The sequence below is a fragment of the Podarcis gaigeae genome (genome assembly GCF_964106915.1).
Source record: "Podarcis gaigeae genome assembly, chromosome: 13".
NCBI classification, from domain to species: Eukaryota; Metazoa; Chordata; class Lepidosauria; order Squamata; family Lacertidae; genus Podarcis; species Podarcis gaigeae.
The window spans coordinates 8,674,443-8,689,677 of record NC_139689.1 but is presented as its reverse complement, the minus strand read 5'-3'; the positions used below and the strand labels follow the sequence as shown (position 1 = coordinate 8,689,677).

General features: G+C 42.6%; 1 protein-coding gene and 1 gene segment (V, D, J or C); both read left to right on the top strand.

Annotated features, from left to right (window-relative positions):
• Positions 1 to 15,235, top strand: part of LOC310828875 (Ig mu chain C region secreted form-like) — a 1,309,992-nt gene that overhangs the window by 1,023,784 nt on the left and 270,973 nt on the right.
• Positions 5,155 to 6,069, top strand: LOC310830887 (vomeronasal type-2 receptor 26-like; the record flags this gene model as incomplete). Its single annotated transcript, XM_083710722.1, has 1 exon — positions 5,155 to 6,069. One exon carries the CDS (start codon positions 5,155 to 5,157, stop codon positions 6,067 to 6,069), a length of 915 nt encoding a protein of 304 aa, XP_083566848.1.

Here is a 15,235-nt window from a genome sequence, read left to right as displayed (position 1 = left end):
GTGTTGGCGTTCTGTGTGCCTCTGGATCTGGTGTCAGTTTTTGTGGGGAGGGCTAATTTCCAGATGTCTGGCAAGCGGGATGTGTCGTCACGCTTGTTCATGTTGTGAGGGTGTTTCTCTATCTCGATGGCTTCCATGATTATTCTCTTGTGGTGATGTTCCGTGTTAAAGAGCAATTTGGAATCTGCAAAATTAATTTCGTGTCCTGTTTCTTTCATGTGTTGGAAAAGAGAGGAAGTTTTTTCTTCTTTTTTGACGGCATTCTTGTGTTCTGCGATACGTGCATTTATTCGTCTGTTTGTTTGTCCAATGTACGTGGCTGGGCAGACTTTGCAGGGTATTTCATAGATCCCTTGGTTTTCCAACTGGATTTTATCCTTGGGGTTTCTGAGGATATTGGCTATTTTTTGGTTGGTGCAAAAGGCTGTTTTGATATTGTGTTTATGGAGGATTTTGCTAATTTTATCTGTAGTGCCCTTGATATAAGGAAGGAGGGCCATGCCATTGTTTTCTTCTGTGTCTTGGTTTTTGGGGGGTGTTTCCTTTTGGATTAGCTTCGTAATCCTGTTTTGCTGGTATCCATTGGCAATTAACACATTTGAGAGATTCTGTAACTCAGTTGTCAAGTGGTCTTTGTCAGCCAGGCGTTTGGTTCTGGAGATGAGAGTCTTGGCTACGGAGTTTATTTGTGCAGGGTGGTGGTGTGATTGTGCATGTAAGTAGCGGTTGGTGTGTGTTTTTTTCTGGTAGATAGTGTGTCCTAGGGAGCCATCAGGTTTTTTGTAGATTAGGACGTCAAGGAAGGGAAGTTGGTTGTTGGCTTCTATTTCCATAGTGAATTGTATTTTGGGGTGTAAGTTGTTGAGATGTGTGAGGAAGCTATCCAGTTTTTCCTTCCCGTGTGGCCAAATTACAAAGGTGTCGTCAACATATCTGAGCCAAAGTTTGGGTTTGTGTTCTGACTTGTCTAAAGCATTGGTTTCAAAGTGTTCCATGTACAGGTTTGCGATGACCGGTGAGAGGGGTGATCCCATAGGTGCTCCTTCTATCTGTTTGTATCTTTGTCCATTGTGGATGAAGTACGTGTTGGTTAGGCAGTGGTTGGTCAGGTCCAAGATGTATTCGGGGGGATTGTATTTGTTTTGAATAGCTGTCAAGGCTTCATTAATGGGCACTTGTGTGAAGAGAGATACAACATCGAAGCTCACAAGTAGGTCATTAGGATGTAGGTTTTGCTTCTTTATTGTTTCTATGAACTGGAAGGAGTTTGGTACGTGTGAAGAGATGGATTCTGCATAGGGCTGAAGTTGCTTGGCGAGAAATTTAGCGAGATTTTGTAGAGGTGAGCCTATGGAGCTGACTATTGGTCTGAGTGGTGTTCCTTCTTTGTGTATCTTGGGGAGGCCGTAGAGTTTGGGGCATCTGGATGATTTTTCTCTGGGGATGATTCTTAGCTGGATTTCTTCACTGATAGGAGAGGCTTTTATTTTGGATTTGGTGGTTTTTTCCAGATAGGTGGTGGGATCTGTTTTTATAGGTTTGTAGGCAGGATCTTGGAGTAGCTTTGATAGTTTTGCTTGGTAGTCCGATGTGTTCATCACCACTGTGGCATTACCTTTGTCTGCTGGGAGAATGATTATGTTGTTGTCTTTCCTCAGGTTGGTGAGTGCTTTCTGTTCTTCTTTGTGTAAATTGCTTCTGGGTGGTTTGCTGGAGCAGAGGATGTTGGTGACTTCAAGTCTGATTTTATTGGCTTCATCTGGGTTGAATTTGGTTAGGCTAGCTTCGACTCCGCATATGATGTTTTCCGTGGGGATGCGTCTCGGGGCGACTGCAAAGTTGAAACCTTTGGAGAGTACTTTGGTTTCAGTTGTGGTGAGGATCCTGTCTGATATGTTATGTACTGTTTGTTTCATGGGTTGCTGTGGAGGGTGGCCGGGCTTCTGGCGTTTCTCTAGTTTGTGGAGTTTGTTGGTGTGTGTGTCTGTCTTATGTGAGGTCTCCGTTTCAGCTCTCCAGACGGCTAGTTGTTTGCATTTGTCCCAGAGTGCAGGGTGGATTTTGTTACAGAGTTTGAGGTGAAGAGTGAGTAGATCTTTGTTGGTTTGGTCTAGTAGGTATCTTTTCTTGTGTAGTTCGTTTCTGATTAGGGATAGTTCAGTTCATTTCAGGATCCTTTCGGTGGCTGGGGTTTTAGAATGGAATTTAAGTTGGAAGCATGTGGGAATTAATTTGTTGTCTCGGCAGTTGCGTAGGAACAAGAGATCACATAAGATGGTGGCTCTTCGGACTTCTAGTTTCTCGTAGGTTCTTGTCAGCTGGAAGGTTTCCTCCCCGTAGAGGTAAGATATTTGCTTTCGTAGATTTTCACGGGTACAGGAATGCAGGTTTTGGTGTCCTCGGGTGTCTTCCCGTGTAAAAGTTGGGGTGTCTAGGCGACGTTTCGACGAGGTCTCACTCGTCATCTTCAGGCTGGTGCTTTCGGCTTCTTGTTACTGGAACAGAGCGGGATCTCAATGTTTGAGTTCCTATAAATACTGTAGAGGGGGTGTGGTGTCTAGCCTCCAATGTTCTGGGCAGAGAGGAAGTTCCCAGGCTAGTGTGCCTTTTCTTCTTTTGTTCCTTAATTACTTGAGAGATACCTTGAGTGATTTCTTGAGTGATATCCTGAGTACCACTTAGGTGGGTCATTAGGTGTGGATTAGTTGCTAAAGTCTTTGTGTCTTGACCTCTTGAACTTTGTGAAGAGTTTTCCTGAGAAGATGGCTGTATTGCACTTAGTTGTGCTTTGGCTTGGCTTCGTGTATAGGGGCGAGCTGTGGTTTTGTGGCTTGTGTCAGCCAGATCTGTGTAGGGATTGCAGGGGGGTGCAGCATCCGGAGGTGCCACCATGGACTGGCTACTGGATGGTGTCAGTAATTCATCTGTGGAGAGGGTCTGGGTTTGGGTCTGGTGTGGTTGATTGGTGTTGGCGTTCTGTGTGCCTCTGGATCTGGTGTCAGTTTTTGTGGGGAGGGCTAATTTCCAGATGTCTGGCAAGCGGGATGTGTCGTCACGCTTGTTCATGTTGTGAGGGTGTTTCTCTATCTCGATGGCTTCCATGATTATTCTCTTGTGGTGATGTTCCGTGTTAAAGAGCAATTTGGAATCTGCAAAATTAATTTCGTGTCCTGTTTCTTTCATGTGTTGGAAAAGAGAGGAAGTTTTTTTCTTCTTTTTTGACGGCATTCTTGTGTTCTGCGATACGTGCATTTATTCGTCTGTTTGTTTGTCCAATGTACGTGGCTGGGCAGACTTTGCAGGGTATTTCATAGATCCCTTGGTTTTCCAACTGGATTTTATCCTTGGGGTTTCTGAGGATATTGGCTATTTTTTGGTTGGTGCAAAAGGCTGTTTTGATATTGTGTTTATGGAGGATTTTGCTAATTTTATCTGTAGTGCCCTTGATATAAGGAAGGAGGGCCATGCCATTGTTTTCTTCTGTGTCTTGGTTTTTGGGGGGTGTTTCCTTTTGGATTAGCTTCGTAATCCTGTTTTGCTGGTATCCATTGGCAATTAACACATTTGAGAGATTCTGTAACTCAGTTGTCAAGTGGTCTTTGTCAGCCAGGCGTTTGGTTCTGGAGATGAGAGTCTTGGCTACGGAGTTTATTTGTGCAGGGTGGTGGTGTGATTGTGCATGTAAGTAGCGGTTGGTGTGTGTTTTTTTCTGGTAGATAGTGTGTCCTAGGGAGCCATCAGGTTTTTTGTAGATTAGGACGTCAAGGAAGGGAAGTTGGTTGTTGGCTTCTATTTCCATAGTGAATTGTATTTTGGGGTGTAAGTTGTTGAGATGTGTGAGGAAGCTATCCAGTTTTTCCTTCCCGTGTGGCCAAATTACAAAGGTGTCGTCAACATATCTGAGCCAAAGTTTGTGTTTGTGTTCTGACTTGTCTAAAGCATTGGTTTCAAAGTGTTCCATGTACAGGTTTGCGATGACCGGTGAGAGGGGTGATCCCATAGGTGCTCCTTCTATCTGTTTGTATCTTTGTCCATTGTGGATGAAGTACGTGTTGGTTAGGCAATAGCCAATATCCTCAGAAACCCCAAGGATAAAATCCAGTTGGAAAACCAAGGGATCTATGAAATACCCTGCAAAGTCTGCCCAGCCACGTACATTGGACAAACAAACAGACGAATAAATGCACGTATCGCAGAACACAAGAATGCCGTCAAAAAAGAAGAAAAAACTTCCTCTCTTTTCCAACACATGAAAGAAACAGGACACGAAATTAATTTTGCAGATTCCAAATTGCTCTTTAACACGGAACATCACCACAAGAGAATAATCATGGAAGCCATCGAGATAGAGAAACACCCTCACAACATGAACAAGCGTGACGACACATCCCGCTTGCCAGACATCTGGAAATTAGCCCTCCCCACAAAAACTGACACCAGATCCAGAGGCACACAGAACGCCAACACCAATCAACCACACCAGACCCAAACCCAGACCCTCTCCACAGATGAATTACTGACACCATCCAGTAGCCAGTCCATGGTGGCACCTCCGGATGCTGCACCCCCCTGCAATCCCTACACAGATCTGGCTGACACAAGCCACAAAACCACAGCTCGCCCCTATACACGAAGCCAAGCCAAAGCACAACTAAGTGCAATACAGCCATCTTCTCAGGAAAACTCTTCACAAAGTTCAAGAGGTCAAGACACAAAGACTTTAGCAACTAATCCACACCTAATGACCCACCTAAGTGGTACTCAGGATATCACTCAAGAAATCACTCAAGGTATCTCTCAAGTAATTAAGGAACAAAAGAAGAAAAGGCACACTAGCCTGGGAACTTCCTCTCTGCCCAGAACATTGGAGGCTAGACACCACACCCCCTCTACAGTATTTATAGGAACTCAAACATTGAGATCCCGCTCTGTTCCAGTAACAAGAAGCCGAAAGCACCAGCCTGAAGATGACGAGTGAGACCTCGTCGAAACGTCGCCTAGACACCCCAACTTTTACACGGGAAGACACCCGAGGACACCAAAACCTGCATTCCTGTACCCGTGAAAATCTACGAAAGCAAATATATATATATATATATATATCAGCTCATTTACAATTAGCAAAAATTTGATCATAAAATTCTATCTCTTTCCATGTTTCTTTCAGATATTGATGACTGTTTCAGATGCCCAGAGCAAGAGCATGCAAGCAAAGACAGAAGTGACTGCATCCCTAAGACAATAACCTTTCTATCATACCAAGAGCTTTTAGGGATTAGTTTAGCTGTGATTGCTGTTTCCTTTTCCCTGATCTCAGCCTGGGTATTGGGAACTTTTATTAAGCACAGAGATACGCCCATAGTCAAAGCCAACAACCGGGACCTCACATACACGCTGCTCATCTCCCTCCTGCTCTGCTTCCTCTCTATATTACTGTTTCTTGGAAGACCTAACACAGTGACCTGCCTCCTCCGACAACCAACTTTTGGCATTGTCTTCTCAATGGCTGTTTCTTGTGTGTTGGCAAAAACTATCACAGTGGTTGTAGCTTTCATGGCTACCAAACCAGGGTCCAACATGAGGAAGTGGGTGGGGAAAAAACTGAGCAACTCCATTGTCCTTTCCTGCACTGTTATCCAAGGAAGTGTTTGTACTGTGTGGCTGACCACTGCTCCCTCATTCCCTGATTTAGACATGAACTCTGTAGCACAGGAAATCATTGTGCAATGTAATGAAGGCTCCGTTGCAATGTTTTACACTGTCCTAGGCTACTTGGGCCTCTTGGCTATTGCCAGCTTCATTGTGGCATTCTTAGCCCGCAAATTACCAAATACGTTTAATGAAGCCAAGTTCATTACATTCAGCATGTTGCTGTTTTGCAGTGTTTGGGTGTCCTTTGTTCCAACCTATCTGAGCACCAAAGGGAAGTATATGGTAGTGGTGGAGATCTTCTCCATCCTGTCCTCCAGTGCTGGGTTATTGGGCTGCATCTTTGCCCCTAAATGCTACATCATAATGCTGAGGCCTCAGATGAATAGTAGGGAGCAACTCATAAGGAGAAAGAATTGAAGGATTTTGCTGTGTATCCTGTTGGATTTTTGTATATGTAGAGTGCAAGTGGCTTAGGATGCAAAAGCCTTCTGTAATATTATTATACATAATGTGGAGCGTCCCAGCTTAGTTTCATTTGATGCCCTAAATTCATCTGGAAGTAACTAATGATGCGCAGGAAATTCAATTCAATTTGCATTTATAGAAAAAAATATAATTTTGCTTCCTGAAACATTACACAAAACACAGTTTAATTTTTCAAAATTGTGACTTTCTTGAATTTTTTTCATGCAGATTTGCCACCAATTAATTCTCAGTTTTGTACACAAACTGCATTAAATCAAATAATGTATTTTACACACATACACACACTTGGGAACATGTGTGCAAAAATGAATGCCATAGGATAAATAAAAAGTTAATATTGACGAATCTTCAGGAGCAGATCAGTCATACATTCCGCACCATACCTATTCTTTGTGTGGATGTTAATGTGCTATTTGTTGCAACTGCATACAGCCCCTAAAGCTGAGGCTGATGAAACAATTGTTGAGACAACTAGAGCTCTAGTGGCAGAAAACTCATTCTGAATCAGACCAGACACTGGCTAGAGCTCAACATCGAGCCTACCAAGTGGTGATAGCAACAGCGAAATGGACTTTCTTCAAGTTTTTTGCAGATAAAGTTGCTCAGATTCAGAAAGAGGTAGACTCCACTGTGGGAGCAGGGCCAGGGCAGGAGAGTGCTAGAGTCCTGTCTAGTCAATGGGGTCAATTCCAATCTGTTACCTCTAAGGATGTGGACATATGGCTTGGACAAGTGAAACCATCCACCTGTCTCCTTGATCCTTGCCCATCCTGGCTCATAAAAGTGAGCAGGGAAGGGCTGGGCGATGGGCTCTGCGGGGTGGTGAATGCTTCTCTCTGTGAAGGAGCTTTCCCAGACCCACTGAAGGAGGCGGTTTTTAAACCGCTTCTTTAAAAAACATCTTTTGATCCAGTCAATATGGTCATCTTCTATTCTTGGGCAAGGTGATTAATAGTAAATAATAAATTAATAATACATTTTTATTTATACCCTGCCCTCTCCGGCCAGGGCTGGGCTCAGGGCAGCTAACACCAAATATGAATTACAATAATATGTAATAGAAAAAACAAACAAACAAACAACAACAAACACACAAACAGTTAATTAAAATACGGCTTAAAATACAGCTTAAAATGCAGCCTCATTTTAGTAGTAGCCCATAAATCAAGACCATAAAGGGAGGAAACATCAGATATTCACCCGAGCCAGCTATCCATGCTGGTCCTAAATGGGCCAGCAAAAAAACCAAGAGAATTTTTTTTATACCAATTCCCATATAAGGGGTCAGAGTGAGAATAAGCCGAAGGCCAGGCAGAACAGTTCTATCTTGCAGGCCCTGCGGAAAGATGTCAAATCCCACAGGGCCTTAGTCTCTTGTGACAGAGCATTCCACCACATCAGGGCCAGTGCTGAAAAAGGCCCTGGCCCTAGTAGAAACCAATCTAACCTCCTTGAGGCTTGGGACCTCTAAAGTGTTGCTATTTATGGACCTAAAAGTCCTCCGTGGGGCATACCAGGAGAGGCGGTCCTGTAGGTACGAGGATCCTAGGTCGCATAGGGCTTTAAAGGTCAAAACCAGAACCTTAAACCTGACCCTGTACTCCACCGGGAGGCAGTGCAGATGGTAAAGCACTGGATGAATGTGATCCAAGGACTCCATATGTAGCCTCACCACGGCATTCTGTACCTGCTGGAGTTTCTGGGTCAGCTTCAAGGGCAGCCCCGCATAGAGCGAGTTACAATAATCAAGCCTGGAGGTGACTGTCGCATGTATCACTGTGGCAAGAAAGGTAAGGGATCAACTGCTTAATATGGCGGAGATGGAGAAATGCCACCTTTGCTGTGGCTACAGCCTGCACCACCATAGAAAGGGAGGCGTCAAAGTTCTACCCAAACTCTTGACAGAAGGCACTGGCACTAACTGAGCCCCGCAAGAGATGGGAGTTGGCCCCCCAACCCCATGTCGTCCCGACCCAGCCAGAGGACCTTTGTCTATGACAGATTTAACTTCAACCGGCTCCCACGCAGCCATCGAGCCACAGCTTCCAAGCATCTGGTCAGTGTGTTCAGGGCTGAGTCAGGGCATCTGTCCGTCAACAGATTAAGAGGGTGGTTGCTCAACAACTCCAGGCATGCCTGGAGGATGAGGGCCATTTGGATTCCTTTCAGTTGGGATTCAGGCCTCATCATGGGACTGAAACTACCTTGGTCATACTGGTCGATGATCTCTGGTGGGCTCAGGACAAAGGTGAAAGCTGTTTCCTAGTTCTGCTGGATCTCTCAGCGGCTTTTGATGCCATTGACCATGACATCCTTCAGGACCGTCTGGAGGAGCTGGGAACTGGGGAAACTGTTATACAGTGGTTCCGCTCCTTCCTCCTGGGCCGTGTCTAGAAAGTGGTGTTGGGAGACGAGTGTTCAGACCCCTGGGTTCTCACTTGTGGGGTGCCTCAGAGTTCCGTCCTCTTCCCCATGCTTTTTAACATCTATATGAAGCCACTGGGAGAGATCATCAGGGGTTTTGGTCTGGTGTTCATCAGTATGCGGATGATACTCAGCTCTACCTCTCTTTTAAATCAGAACCAGTGAAGCTGGTGAAGGTCTTCTGTGAGTGCCTGGGGGCAGTTGGAGGATGGAAGGCAGTTAACAGATTGAGGTGGAATCCTGAGAAGACAGAAGTACTGTTTTGTGGGGACAGGGGACATTCAGGTGTGACAGAAAAGTTTGTTTTTGCTGGGCAAGTTGGTTCAACAAGTGTTTTCTTTTTCTTTTCCCTGCCAATAAATTGTTAAACAAATGACAGCTTATGATTGGCCGGGGTTTCCAGGAGGGGGAGTTGAAAAGGAGAGGATTTGGAGAAACAGGATTGAGTTTGGTTTGGAGTATGTTGGGATTGAGGTTGAGAGGATAGGTTAGGAGTCAGGTAGGGAAGATAGGGAGTGAGAGGAGAGAGAGTTGATTCTAGGTAGAAACATCTACTCTGAAGAAGCTAGAGTAAGGATTCCCTGAGCTTAGTTGGAAGGACAGTGTGTGGTGTCCTGTAAGAATAATTAGACAATATAGCACCCGTCCTGAAAAATCTACACTGGCTCCCAGTACATTTCTGAGCACAATTCAAAGTGTTGGTGCTGACCTTTAAAGCCCTAAACAGCCTCAGCCTGAAGGAGCATCTGCACCGCATCGTTCAGCCTGGATACTGAGGTCCAGTTCTGAGGGCCTTCTGGCAGTTCCCTTACTACAAGAAGTGAAGCTACAGGGAACCAGGCAGAGGGCCTTCTCGGTAGTGGCGCCCACACTGTGGAATGCCCTCCCCTCTGATGTCCAGGAAACAAACAACTATCTGACTTTTAGAAGACATCTGAAGGCAGCCCTGTTTAGGGAAGTTTTTCATGTTTGATGTTTTATCACTTTTTATTATTAATATTCTGTTGTGAGCTTCCCAGAGTGGCTGGGGAAACTCAGCCAGATGAGTGGGGTATATAATAATAATAATAATAATAATAATAATAATAATAATAATAATAATAATAATAATAATGTGCTCCTCACCAGATGAGCGGGGTAGAAATTCTTATTCTTGTTCTTCTTATTATCTCCTCACAGAGCAGCTTTCTTATAATATATCCTTGACAGGAGTCCTGGTAAAATTTATAAGGTTCCACATAATTAGCTTTTCCACCATGTTCATTTAACTATCAACCACATTATAGTATCTCTTTCATTGTTGACATTTTGAATACTTTGCTAGAATGAATGGAAGGTGACCACATTCCAACATACATGACCCTATGTTCTCTGATAGAATGCATACCTTAGAACAGAATCTGCAAGAGTGAATGGAGAATTAAAGGGCATGAAAAGACTGAAATGCTTGCACACATTGTATAGTGATATTCAACAGACACTAAATTAAAGCTGTGCACTGTTGGGAATTCCATTCTTCCCGTGCTGCAGATGTGTGGGATTGTTACATGTCACATGTCTGTTTGCATTCCAGCACTGATTGTTGGGGTCTTGTGAGCAGAAATTGAGAAATGCTGTTCTATTCTGTACAGCTATTGCTTTTGCAGTTCTCTCTCTGAGTAAGAAAGACAGAGGGAGAAGACATGTTTTCTTCTATTACGTTTGATTTTGTGCACAATAAATTAGGCTTAGATGTTACACCTCAAGGCTCAGCTTTTGTTTGGGCTCTGCTAGTTGTGTGGTCATGTCCTTGGATTTGGGTCACAAAAGCATGATGGGACACCGGAGTGATGAATTCCAGGTGACACTGCATTGGGGGGGGAGGCAACAGCCTTGGTGTTATCACCCAACAGGCACGGCCCCCAAATCTGATCTCCCAAGGACCCTGGTGGTGTGAGAGAGATTTTGGGAGACATGCTAGGATATGGCCTGAACCATTTTTCTCTGCCTCCGACAGAGCTGTACAATGGCTGCTTGCCTCAAGAAATCTTAAATCTAGACAAAGATCTGAAGAAGTGTGCATGCACACGAAAGCTCATACCAAGAACTAACTTAGTTGGTCTTTAAGGTGCTACTGGAAGGAATTTTTTTTGTTTTGACTATGGCAGACCAACACAGCTACCTATCTGTAACTAGACAAAGAGGTCTCTTCTTCTGTCCTAGGCAGTCACCTGCATTGTTGATGGCATCTGTTGATAGGTTAATGACCGGCAATTTCATTCTTTGTTTCTTAGTGCCTTATCCCAACCAGCTAAATCAAACCGGGCTGACTTGTTATCCTAAACTTAATCCAGCAGTGTTTGTCACAGTTGTAATCAAGCCTTGATTAATTCCAACCTTACTAATTCCAGAAATTAGTAAATTTCTTGGACCCAGACACATAGCATTGTATATGCTTAATCCACAAGCCCTTCTTACTACACACGGTGGAAACGTAGTGAGCTGCTTCACTCCTGATCTTCAGGCTTCATTCAGTGCAAAACATTGGATTTCTAATCTCTACTAAGCATGACACCCTACACACACACAAACCTCAGTTGATGAGAAATGACAATTTCCCCTTACTGAGCTGCAATATCTAATCAACTGAGGAGCATCAAGTTTATATCTCCCCTCACTGTGATGTCCCCCCCCCTTTTGCCCAGTGCTTCATTTCTGAGCTGCAATCTATGACTTAATGAGTAGAATACTAGTTTAACAGCAGAGAACCTGGACTTCTAGAGGATGGAGTCATGGAAAAAATTGACAGTGCCAGGCATCTCTAAGGCCAGAACAATATGGGCAAGGATGATCACATAGCTCCTTCCCACTTTTGTAATTGTCCTTGTAAAAGGACCCAGGAAACATCAGTGGGAAGGGACATAAGGACAAGGTCAGAATCAAGGCAAAGGACCATCCCATCTAGCATTCTGTTCTAGGAATGCCCAACCAGATGGCCTTAACAAGCCCACAAAGAGATCATGAGCACAACCACATTCTCCGTATCCCTACTCTAACAAATTTGCCACTGTTTGTGCTCCTAAAAACAACAACAGAGAATTGCTTTGGTCAGATATCAAGAAGGGAAACAACATGTTTGCTTCCAATAGCGCCAGTCAAGAGAATTGGCTCTCAAGAAGTAATTATTCCCCCTGTAATTATCCAGAAGACTATAATCTCTTCAACTGGTGAAAACTCCAAATGCTTTCTAGAAGACAGGAGAAAGAAATCAAGAAGCCATTCTGAAAGTGGTTATAAATATACTTTAGCCAAATTGAGAGCTTGGGAGTAGAGGGCCAAAGACAGGCAACTTTCTGTCTGTTTGCTTTCCGTCAGTTTCTGATATTCTTCATCTGCTGAGCCACACTTGATATCAGAGTGCTGGCAATTTCAGCTACTAATCAAGGCACACATTTGCAGTTCTTCAGTTCTCAAAATTTTGCTTGTTCAATAGCTTCAATAGCTGCTGCATTGCCAGAACCCAGCACCTTCCACCATACCCTGATGAAGCCTAAGATACTGTGGTTATTTCTGATGCTGCTTTTGTTGCCTCCCATAGTGGGCAAAGCAGACACAATGAAATGCCCAATGACTCACTACCTCCCTGTTCCACAGGAATGGTATGAGCCAGGTGACCTTCACATTGGTGGGATTGCTTCGCATATCATCTACTCTCCCTATACATTCTTCTTCAAAAACCAGCCGTCACCAAAGCACTTTGACGCTGCATTGTAAGCATTCTTTCCCTGTCTACATCTTCTTGGCTTGTGTGGTTCACAAAGAACAATGCAATGAATCACCAGAAAGCATAGGAGTAATCAATCCAAACAAGGGGATCCACAATTCAGGGAGTAGGGATTTTAAAATGTTATTAATAAAAGTTTGGATTTGGGTGGGTCTGTGTCTAAGAAAATGATTTTTTTAAAAAAAGAAATGGATACATATTAGTGCTCAGATGTTGTAGTGGGAAATATTTTACAATGTGCTGAATTTTACATTGAGTTTACATTGTAAACTCAAGACAGACCTTCATGTTGGGTTCATAATAGGCATTGGTAACTCTGTCTAATTCTTATTTTCCATGTTTCTCCCTTTTTGAGTCTTAATATTAGTTTCCCACATTTGTACATCAATTTGATTTTTTTTATTAGTCCACATGAGAATTAATCAGCATCTGCTGCAGAATTTCTGATACCTTTTGTACAAAAACTCAATATTATACACATTTTGGCATGTCACAGAAAATGAAAGCTTTCTGCTTTCTGGGAAAGCTCAAAGGACAAACGAGTGATGTTTCAAAACTACCAGTATGCCCTCAGATTTCCTGAATTATATTTGAGCTGAAGAGGGAGGTTTAAATTACCTGAGAAATCTGACAATAAAATAAAATAATTTTATTACAATCTAAATGAGACGGGGGAAGAAATGACCACTATTGTTGCATGCACATTTAATGCATTGTAGAGTTCTCCTCTGAAATTATAAATGGACTCTCCTTTCAGTTTCGTGACAAAGTTCTATCAGCACATCCTGGCCTTGGCATTTGCTGTGAAAGAGATAAATGAGAATCCAAGGATCTTGCCTAACGTCACACTTGGGTTCCATATCTATGACAGCTACAACAATGCAAAGATGACTTACCAGAGCACTCTTGAACTCCTTTTCAAATCCTCTAAGTTTGTCCCCAACTACAAATGTGACACCCAAAAAAATCTCCTAAGCATCATTGGGGGATTTGACTCTGATACTTCTTTCCAAATGTCTGAGATCATAGGCCACTATCATAGGCCCCCACAAATTTTACTCTTGCCATTCTAGGAGTAATTCTGTGTTTCAAAACATGGAAGGGATATGACAGATATTAGGCATGGATTTTAATCCAGCAGATGTGCACTTCATGTGGAAATCACAATTCAAATTGCTGAAGTGAATCAGAGTTATAGGCAGGTGTTCGTGCCAAGAAAACGTAATCCCATTAAGTGATTGTAATTCCAATACAGGATTGCTCCTTAATAATAATATAAAAAAGGTTGATGGATGAGAACCCATAGAAAGTGTATAATATTAGGATAACTTGGATTCAACTCTCATAAGATCAATTGATTGCTTCAATGAGTTCTTGTTGTATCAAACGACCTATATACTTAATGTTTTATTGATTTTATGTACAATCTTTACAACAGAGAACTTTACAACCAAAATAAACCTTTACAACAGAAAACCTTACAATCAAAATAAACCAAGATAGAAGGAATAACATAACTCTCATGTTTTCATTTGTACTAAATTCTTCTCAGATTTTCTCATTTTACTATTTAACTTTAATCTTCTTCTTTTAATTCCTTGTTCTTAACCTCCTAAATTGCATATTTGTCCGCTACAATTTTCCAATTACTGCCTTATTCCTCCCTCCTCCTTTACCCATTACTTCCCTTCAGCTATGTGCGACCTTCATACTGTTATTTCCTGTTGTGTTGACAGCTATTGAATTTGTTTTTCCATTTGTTTTGTAATATTCTCTTGTATCCTTGTGTACTTCAGGCTATTGCATGTTAAATTTAATATTACCATAACTTGGATTCAATTCTCATAAGATCAATTGATTTCTTCATAGAGTATGTGTTGTATATACACAAAAAATAATCCAAAACTAGTTCTACAATATTTCTTAATTTCTTCCAGCTCATCTATGGCTCATTTCCTCCAGAGAAAAGTCTCACAAGTCTTACCCGCTCCTTTTACTGCATGGTTCCCAACTCAGCTCTTCAGTACACAGGGGTTATCAGACTGCTTAAACATTTTGGATGGACGTGGGTTGGGCTCTTTGCAGACGATGGAGTCAGTGGAGAATCTTTCTTGCATGACATGGAAATCTTGCTTAGACAGATTGAAATTTGTTCGGCTTTCATAGAAAGAATCCCAGAAGAATTTCATTCAGATAGTATTCCTGAACTTTATAAGACTTACTGGAGATTGTCTGCACCATTCATTGATAATACAGTCAGTACATTTCTAATGTACGGAGAAACTGTGGTAATCGCATGGCTGACAACTGTTATATTCATGCAAGATCCTAAAGGTTTTGGACTTAGATCAATTAGAAAAGTGTGGATTATGACATCTGAGATTGATTTCATATTATTAGACTTTCAAAGGGGTTGGGACCTTCAATATTTCAGTGGTGCCATTTGCTTCACAATTCACTCAAATGATCCTCTGGGGTTCAATGATTTTCTTCAGAGTAGAAAACCTAATAGTTGCTTGAGAGATGGATTTCTCACGTGCTTCTGGGAGAAAGCATTTGAATGTAACCTTCCAAATGGCAATTTCTCATCAATATACAGTAGACCCTGCACTGGGGAAGAGACTCTGGAGAGCCTTCCTGGGCCTTACTTCGAAATGCGCATGACTGCCCACAGCTACAGTATCTATAATGCTGTCTATGTGGTGGCCCATGCTCTTCATATCATGTACTCATATCGATCCAACTACAGAGCAATGGTGAGCAGAAAAAGGTTCGAACTTCCAGAAGTGCAGCCTTGGCAGGTACTGTGTGTGGATTGTATTCTTCCCATTAGTTTGGCTCAATCCATCCTTCGGTAACCACTATTAAGCATCTATTAGTAACCGCTGTTAAGCATCTTATTTCATGATG